This window comes from Hippoglossus stenolepis, chromosome 10 (assembly GCF_022539355.2).
Source record: "Hippoglossus stenolepis isolate QCI-W04-F060 chromosome 10, HSTE1.2, whole genome shotgun sequence".
NCBI classification, from domain to species: Eukaryota; Metazoa; Chordata; class Actinopteri; order Pleuronectiformes; family Pleuronectidae; genus Hippoglossus; species Hippoglossus stenolepis.
Window position 1 is genome coordinate 18,572,221 of NC_061492.1, and position 8,828 is coordinate 18,581,048.

General features: G+C 44.9%; 1 protein-coding gene across 1 annotated transcript in view; it reads left to right on the plus strand.

The window, feature by feature from the left end:
- The window catches only part of LOC118116183 (peroxidasin), a 59,248-nt gene extending 51,158 nt beyond the window's left edge, over positions 1-8,090 (plus strand). The window contains exons 20-23 of the mRNA XM_035167577.2: positions 1,477-1,588; positions 1,899-2,031; positions 3,168-3,281; positions 4,788-8,090. Of these exons, the coding sequence (XP_035023468.1) occupies positions 1,477-1,588; positions 1,899-2,031; positions 3,168-3,281; positions 4,788-4,931 (503 nt within the window). The 3' untranslated portion in view covers positions 4,932-8,090. The remainder of the gene's footprint in view (positions 1-1,476; positions 1,589-1,898; positions 2,032-3,167; positions 3,282-4,787) is intronic.
- Positions 8,091-8,828: the final 738 nt, after the last annotated feature.

Here is an 8,828-nt window from a genome sequence, read left to right on the forward strand (position 1 = left end):
CTCCTGTGGTGTCATAAAAGTGTCGTAGTAAGCGTAGGGTTCGCGTGTGAACTATCCCTTTAAGACTTGCTTTTAGGGTTAGGGTCTGTGTTAAGTTATATCGATGATGCCCCCTGCCCTGTGCAGTTGTAAATGGGGAGCCAAAGGGACTGCACTGGCCGACACACGTCCGTCAATAGCTCTCTATCCCCATATCACATACCAGAGTAAGGATGATCAGTTGGTCAAGACATTATGACCTTGAGCAGTTATTTCAGTGGGTAGTCCTAAAGAGGATTTTACTCCTGACCTCTTGGTTTTTTATATTTATTTAAAACTGAGGTGGATAGGATGAGGCATTATGGTAGAGTGGTTAGGGCCAGGGGCCAGGTTAGGCATTTAGCTGTGATGGTAAAGATTAGGGTTAGGGGCTATAGGGGCCAACGAGTGTCCTCAAATAGATAGAAGTACAAGAGAGAGTGTGTGTGTGTGAGATCATGCTGGGCTCATGCGTATCTGTCAGCATGAGACAGGAGCTCTTGTTGTTTCTAGATAGTCTTTGTCTTTTACAGACCACGGTCTAGTAAATCAAAGGGGCTCTGAGGCTGAGCAGCTGCCTGTAAACTCTTCCAGATAAAGATGCAGCCGTGCTAACTGCAGGGCTGATCCACTCATCTGTGCCTCCTCAGGTTTGTTATGAACTGTCTCCTGATGCTCAGCATGCCTCAGATGTGTAGCGGGGCGTGAGCAAGGTGCTATGTTTGTGTACGTGTCTTTTTACTCTCTTTGATCTGGGTACAGCGTCTACAGCGTGACACTGAGTCATGGTAATACAATAAGCCTCAGAGTCCTGGATCAGCACTTTGAAGCTGAAGGGAAGGGACATCAGCAGACACGGTTTCCTGTTTTTATACCGTATTTCCTCCAATAGTTATTTACCTCAGCTGCAGAAGGAAACGGGCCTTTATTTATAGCAGCCTTATATTAGAGGCAGGCCTTCATTTCTAATTACAAAGTATAATTGGTCATATTTTAGTAGGAAGTATCCTATTCCCTGTTAAAGTCACTGTATTCTTCTGTTAATGTCAACTCAGCACTTCCAGCAAACATTTCAAAATAAAAGGTTCATTGAATATAAACCCTTTTTCCTAGCAGAGCTTTTAATTTGAAACATTTGCAGGCATGCACCAGGCCATTTAGGTAGGAGACAACATGAATCATGTTGGGTGAAATTTCCAGGAAGTTCCAATGATGTTGACAATGATAATCGGAAACTTTAAACTGTTTTTATTTGAGGAAATGCCTTATTAAGATTAAAATTATTTTCATTACACAGGGTTGTTACTGTGTGTGCTCATCAATCTCTGCAGTGCTGCTATTTCATCATTTTGAATCAGATTATATTTATATATATGATCAATAAAACTTATTTTGCGGTCATTTATCTTTCCTCTGTTAGTGACTTACAGTCGTGTTGTGTTGTGTTTGACCCACCAGACTGCAGAACCAAGGGTCAGTTCAACGCCCTGTCGTACCACTTCAGGGGACGCAGATCAGCTGAGCACAGCTACAAAGAGGATGATCCTGCCAACAGCATCCCGGAGAACAGGTAATGCAGCGTAGCAACCATCAAACGTCAGGACCTGATGTTTAAAAAATCCACCAAGAGTTTGACGAACCCTACAACCGCATGCAGGCGGTGATTTACTGTGAAGAGAAAATGACATATTTACTGCTCACTTGCTCTGTAAGTGGAATGTAGATGCCACATCTTCAGAAAGACAATAGGCTCTTCTGAGTGACTGACGTTTTATGATTTCTATAATGTTCTGTATTGCACATGGTCTTATAAATGCTATGATGAGTTCATAGTTAAAGAAATGTCACCTGGTCTTATATCTGTACATGTATCTTTTCAGCCCGGCGGAGGGAACCACAGAAACTGTAGTAAACGTTACTCTGACCTCCAAAACAAGCACTGAACCTTCAATCAACGACTTCCAGGAGTTTGTCTCCGACATGCAGAAGACGATCACAAGTTTACGAAAGCAGGTGTGTGTCCGTATCAGCACCCACACACATGTTTGCATTTGACTATCACTGGTGTTCTGGTAATCGCACATGTCTTAAGACTTGTGTGTGTCCGTGCATGAGGTGACAAACGCAGAGTATGCATATGAAAAGCAAGAAGTTCCACAATGCACTGGGGCCGTTCATGCAGCCAGTGTGGCCCGGGTGTAAGAGGACTGCTGTTGGGCTTTGGGGGAGGTATGAGCTTTACTGAGTGCCATTTTGGTCAAATGAAGGTTTAGACAGACATCGTCAATATGCTTTATAGTCGAGGTAACTGTTTCACCTTTAAAACACAGTTAAAGTTGCACATGCACTCTGTCCTCATCTAAAACTGTAACCTCTGAAACACTTACCGGGGAGCATCCCTCAACTTCCCTGTAAAGCGAACCGCACCATGAGTCTAAACATGTCTCGCTCCCCCATGTTGCCTTCTGGCTACTGCTGCATGCATGCCTGCTATGTCTGGGCTGTAGGCTAACTCACAGACACAGTCACACAGCCCCCGCACAGATCTTTCCTCCTGAAGGCTCCTGAGGTGTTCCCAGGGAAGATGGGATATGTAGTCCCTCGAGTGAGTTCTGGGTTTTTTTCGGTCACCACCCAGAGCTTGTGATCATAGGTGAAGGCTGTAGAGCACAGATCCACCAGTAAATCGAAAGCTTTGACTTGAGGCTCAGCTCCTTCTTCACCACAACGGTCCAGTACAACGTCCACATTACTGCTGACACTGCACCGACCCACCGTCTATCTCGAGCCTCATCGACAAGCAATAAACATTATAGACTTATTCAAATAGATGTGAAGATCGGGGACCCAGAGCCGATAAGGAGTTTGTCTGACGTATCACCTCAGGGAAAAGGCATGGTTACCTTTGGTGTTTTTGCTGATTGTGTCAATACTGTTAATTTATCTGACCATTTTAAACCAAAGGCGATCTTGAGTTGTTTTTACACAACTTCTTCAAGGTGGGAATGTTCTTGGGTCTTCTCAAAGGCAACGCTGCAGGATCTCTGTATAAAAGGAGCCAGAGAGTTGAGGTGGTGTCGACGTAACCAGAAACAAGTTGTTTCTCTTTTCCTCCGAGTTGATGTTTTGTGTCCTTGTATCTTTTACAGATTAAAAGACTTGAAACCCGTCTGAGCAAGACTGACTGCACTGATAGTGAGGGACGTGAGCGGACAGATGCAGAGCGGTGGAAAAAGGACTCCTGCACCACATGTGAATGCCGGGTACGTTCAACATGTAGCTCAATATGCAGTGCAAATAGTTTTACACACACACATGCTCAATACTTAATCCTCTCATTTTTCACTCCGAGAAGCTGATTCTGTTTGAGTATTTCCATGTTTCTCATCGTGGACGGCCCGTCAGCACTGCCTCTGTGTGAGCAGGCTGCCCAGTTTGAATGCCCCAGCTTCTCTGTCTGGCAGCTCTTGGAAGTGTTTCACCTCTTCCAGCAGCTCTTGGCAGCCCCCTCCTCCTGGCACCCGTGTCTCCCCACGGCGTGTTTGTGTGCACCGGCCACTTTTCTGCCTTTCATTCTTTATCTCTTGACACTTCCCCTGTGCCAACTGCCAGCTGCTGGCACAGGTTCCAGCAGCCCCCGTGCCAAACCTGGCTGCCTCAGATCTCCCTCCGCCTGCGTCTCCCTCCCCCACAGCCTTTGATGCCATCTTTCCTACTCACTTTATTTCGCTCACCACATCTGATAACACACCTGTCAGTTTGTGTTTCTCCCTCCCCCCTCTCTCTCTCTCTCTCTCAACCCCCTCGGTATCCCCAAAACTTTCTCCCATCCTTCCACCCATCCTTGTAATTGGAAGGGTTTAGTAATCATTTAATGTTGCACAATGAGGTGCCTTGTATTGGGAAGAAGAGTTTGATTGAACCCGTCATGTGATGTCATGCTCCAATACAAAGCACCTCATTGTTTCGGTTCAGCCGTTGTCGAGCACCTCAGCAGAGACTCGTCGTGAGTGACTCATTTCAGTTACTGCTCTGTTGCAAAACAAAAGTACGAGACTCTGCAAACAAATAACTCATAACACTCATAATGAAGTCATTCATTATTGTATTCCTTTTATCTTGGAGATAACAGGACGAGGAAAATCGTAGAGCCCAATTAATATATCAGTCGACTGATTTTATCGGCTGATATCATTCTAATCAGTGTACATATAGACTGACATTGTACGGAGTCTTTCTGCAGCGCTCGCAGGTTTGGCCCCTTCCCTGCCCCTTCGCTGCATGTCTCCCCCGCTCCCTCTCATACTCTTTGCTCTGTCCTATACACGATACCTTCAGTTCCTCTTTTCCTGTTTTTGGCTTTCTTTTCTTTGCTGTTTCTTGAATGTCATCGCTGCAGCTGTCCACTATCATGAACTTTTCATCCAGTCTAATCTCGAGCCCCATTTCCACTGGTGAAAAAACCCACCAACACCCACTCACATCTGGTTTTCATCTGCAATGTGAATGGACATAATCTGCATTCACTCTCGGGTCGAAAACCTCTGCAGGAGACACAGGTTTTAATAAACTCTGGTCAGATTGGCAGTGTTCAAATTGAGACAGCTGGGTGAACGTGCTCATCTGGCAAGACAGTGAACATAATGTACCTTTTCTTTGCTGTATTTCGCAGCGGCAGGTCAGTTCTGCTGCGGTGATCATGAACGTTTCATCCACTCTAATCTAATATGGTAATTGACCTGTCGCCCCTTCTCCCCCCCCTCCTCCAGGATGCCCAGGTCACCTGCTTCGTGGAGTCTTGTCCACCAGTCGAGTGCAAACGGCCCGTCAAGTTAAAAGGCGCCTGCTGCCCATATTGCCTCGATCACGCAGACGTTGAAAAGCAACAAGAAGCGGACATCCACGACAACTAACACTCAGGACCCCCCCCCCCCCCCCGCCCACCCACCCTGACAAACACACTCCAGTGTCTGAACGTCACACACTCCCACGCAGCCGGCAGAGAGAGGATGAGACTCTTGAAGGTGTGCTACTCCACAGCCACTAACAGCCTCGATAGACCCAATAGCCTCAGTTCATGTTTTTCATTTGACTTCATATCCTTTTTTCTTTGATCAGTGGAGGGGTTGATTTTCTTTTCCCCCCCATTTGGCTTTTTGCCCCCTCCAGGACCAGCAGCCTGAGGCTCAGTTTGAAATCCTCTGGCGACAAACCAGCGATCACTAAATGGATGTATTTCTGAACCGATGGGTGGATGCATGGGTGGATGGATGAATGGGTGGATTGTAAACAAAGACGGACAAATCTCTCCTGCTCGCTCGGAGTCCGACGAGGCTCCTGAAGTGTCACAAACCGCCACGGTGTTTGCTCTCCTGTGACCAACACCCGGTGACGGAGCGCAGGGCCGGTTGCCGTCGAGGAGCAGGAAAGGGAAGTAGTTTGAAAGGCGGCGACAATTATGTTGTATCACAAAAAATATTCTCAGGTTAGAGATGCCGAAAACTGGTGCTATTTTCCCCCATTTCAGTTTTTTAATAATGATTTAATCACTAAATTCAAACCTTCAAAGTATTGTCTTTTGTATGCAAAGCAACTTTTATATACTCAGTATACGCCTTTTAATGATAAGTCACAATTGAGAGGATTGTTTTACTCAAACTAAAAGACTTTTTTATGAATAGAGTTTCTTCATCTTTTAATCCACGGTGCTTTGATATATGTTATGAATATGTTTTTTATTTTTTTCTCTCCCCTTTTTGTATAAAAATTGCGTATATGACGATAATGTGAAGCCCTGCGAAAATGTTTGTAATGCAAAAGAAAAAGAAAAATGTCTACTGATTACTGCTCCTCTATCCATGGACACCTTGTTATTGTCTCTGCTGGCCTGTCCTGAACTTGAGCGAGGAGGAGCCGTGCGGCGCCCCCCCGTCGCAGGACACTCGACCCAGCTCTTGCACTGTCGTGCTCCTTTCCAAGTTTCATTTTGCTTTCAGAAAGCCGTGAGAAGAATATCCAATTTTTTTTTTTTTACCACTGTAATGTTGTGACCTTTGTCCCAGTATTTCTGTCCCAGTATTTCTGCGTCGTTCTTTAAGCCAAATGTATGATTTAGTAACTTCTAAAATGACATATCTATGAAACCTATGTATGAATGTTGTAACGAGGTCAGGATTTTAGCCTTTGGTACTGCAGACTCTACCACAGCAGTATTCTCCCACTGACCGGCTCATATCTGTTTATTCATCGTAAGTCCACAGACCCCACACACTCACACTCACACTCACACACACAACTGAAGGACTGCTGCCATGACTGTTGACTGTTCTTCTCTTCAGCTCTCTAGCCCCAGTTAACACAAGGACACGCTTGCATGCCTTCTCTGTCGAGCGTCCACTCTGTCTCCCCCTTTTCTCTCTTTTTAAGTTTTTACTCCTGTGCGTTTCCGCCTGTGAGAATCGCCGTCAGTGTTGATGTAGTTCAGGAATTCTTTGTCCTGCTCATGTTTCTTTGCATGTTGAAGATTTTTCATACCGGGGTGACGTCACTCAGCCAAGCAGAAGCGGCTCTCTCCGACCGTCATTCCGCTGTAATGGAAGCCATATGAGAGGGGAGGCGAGGGTAAAGCTGGGGGATAGCTGCTGATCGTCGGGATATAAGCCGATTTCAGACGTGACCTCCAGAGGATGGCCGTAGAATAGGGTCTGGACTTTCTCGGGAGTTTGCCTTTAACATATGAACAACGCAGCAGGACGTTCTCCACCCAGACGCAATTATAGCAACCGACACGTCTGGAGTGTTGAGGCGTGGGGTGGTGCAGCAGGCAGAGAGGATGTAACCTGTTCATTCTGCTGCAGAGATCACGTGTTTACATCACATCTCTCTCGACATCGTGGTTGTCTTCTGCGTGTTTGGCCCCCGCTTTTTCATCCCGAGATTTTTGTTTTGTTAACTTTTCTTTTTTCTTTTTTGCATCTGCGTGTTAGAAACGTCATCAACCCCCACCACTTGCTCGTGGGGAATCCAGCGGGGGATCTCCTGCTGTGTTCTCACATCGGGTCCTCCAGACTTTCTGCAGCCTTATTTTATGGAGCCAGCCGGAGAAAGTCCGCAGTCCAGAGGCTCTGAGTCAGACAGTTGCATTCACACCATCAGTAGTATCGCCATAGTGTAAAAGCAGCTATAGTGTCAATCAAAAGAAGATTTCACCATGTCGCTGTTGTGAGACAGATGTATTCCACCGACTCCTGTCAACTGGTTCTCCACAAGTACTGTACATGAACACAGACGACGCTCACTGTACCCCATGCACTGGCTCCCACGTGTAACACGTCACGTTTCTTGTTGTTTTGCTTTGCTCCTAATTGTGAGGAAGCAGCTGCAGTGTTCCTTTCCATTGTTTTCTTTATGTGGTAACGTCCTGGGCGAGCATCTGTCACTAAACAGAAATAATACCCTCTGGAATGTTCCATTCAGGATTCCAGGTGGATTATGGGGCTTGCAGTCGCACTGGTATATTATCTGCTATCATATCCCATGTTTGAATATACTGGACAGGTTTGTACATCAAACTGTGTGTTTACAGTTGTGTCTCTTTCTCTCTGACCGTGGCTTGTCCAACAACTCCAGTATTTTATGTTTTACTGAATCTAGTAATTTCATACCATTTGATAAACCCTATGAATGAATGAGTGTGTGTGTGTGTCTTTCTGTCTCCGTAACAGGCTAAATGCGTTATTGGCCCAAGCTTTGGCTGCCAAAGCACTGTGAGCTCTCTTGAGCTTCATTCATCTGTTGTATTAGTTCATTTTCTTTGTTTTCTGTTTTCATCATGGTTCCCTCTCTCTTTTTCATTTCCCCTCAAACTCCCCAAGTGTCAATGGAATGCACTGCTCTGCAAGACTGAACATGCTTTACCCACACTGTCCCTCAACCAGTGGTCAATGTGGATATAGTAGTACATGTCATGACATTTGTATTGTATTTGTACGTTTGCCAAAGAATGGTTTGCACTGTAATGTATGCCTCTCAACAGTAATAATAAATAAATAAGCCACATTTGAATTACAGTCCTACATGTTGGTGCTTTTTCTTTTTTCAGGTGCCCTGCACTGACTTACAGATGAGATGAATCTGAAAGATGTTCACATCAATCTAAAATCTCTTCTTATTAAGTTGGTTGTCTCCCCTTTAGTGTTCTGTTCAATAACAAGGGCCTTTGATATTGGATTTGAGGCCTTTTTACCGTGGCAGCTCAGGACTGAAATTCTCTATAGTGTGAATTGCCAGTAAAGTTTTGTATAGACATTCATGTTCCCCAGAGGGTAAACACTACTAGCTTTGCTGATCTGACTTTGCACAGCACCATCAAAAGTCAATAGTAAAATGTGAATTCATCCTGTGAAGTACCTCAAAGTCCTCATGGATTGTCACAAACTGTTGCACAGATGTTCAATGTTCCCAGACGACGAATTCTAATGACTTTTGTGACCCTCCGATTTTTCCATTTTTTCCATGTTTGACATTCGGAGTCAAAAGTTTCAATAACTTTTGGACTGCCATGAATTATGGTAAATTAAAAACATTAAGGATGACTACAAACAGCTTTAATGATGGCGGTGTAATCTTTACTTTATTGATCAGGTTAAATATTTTGGTTTATGATGGAAACCCAAACATTCCCATTAGAGTAATTAGTAAATGCTAGCATGCTACTCCCCTGAACTACTCAGTCGTCAGTGCTAAACGTACTGCACCTGTTGAGCTTGAGGACGTTAGCACGCTGACATTACCATTTCACTCAAAGCTCC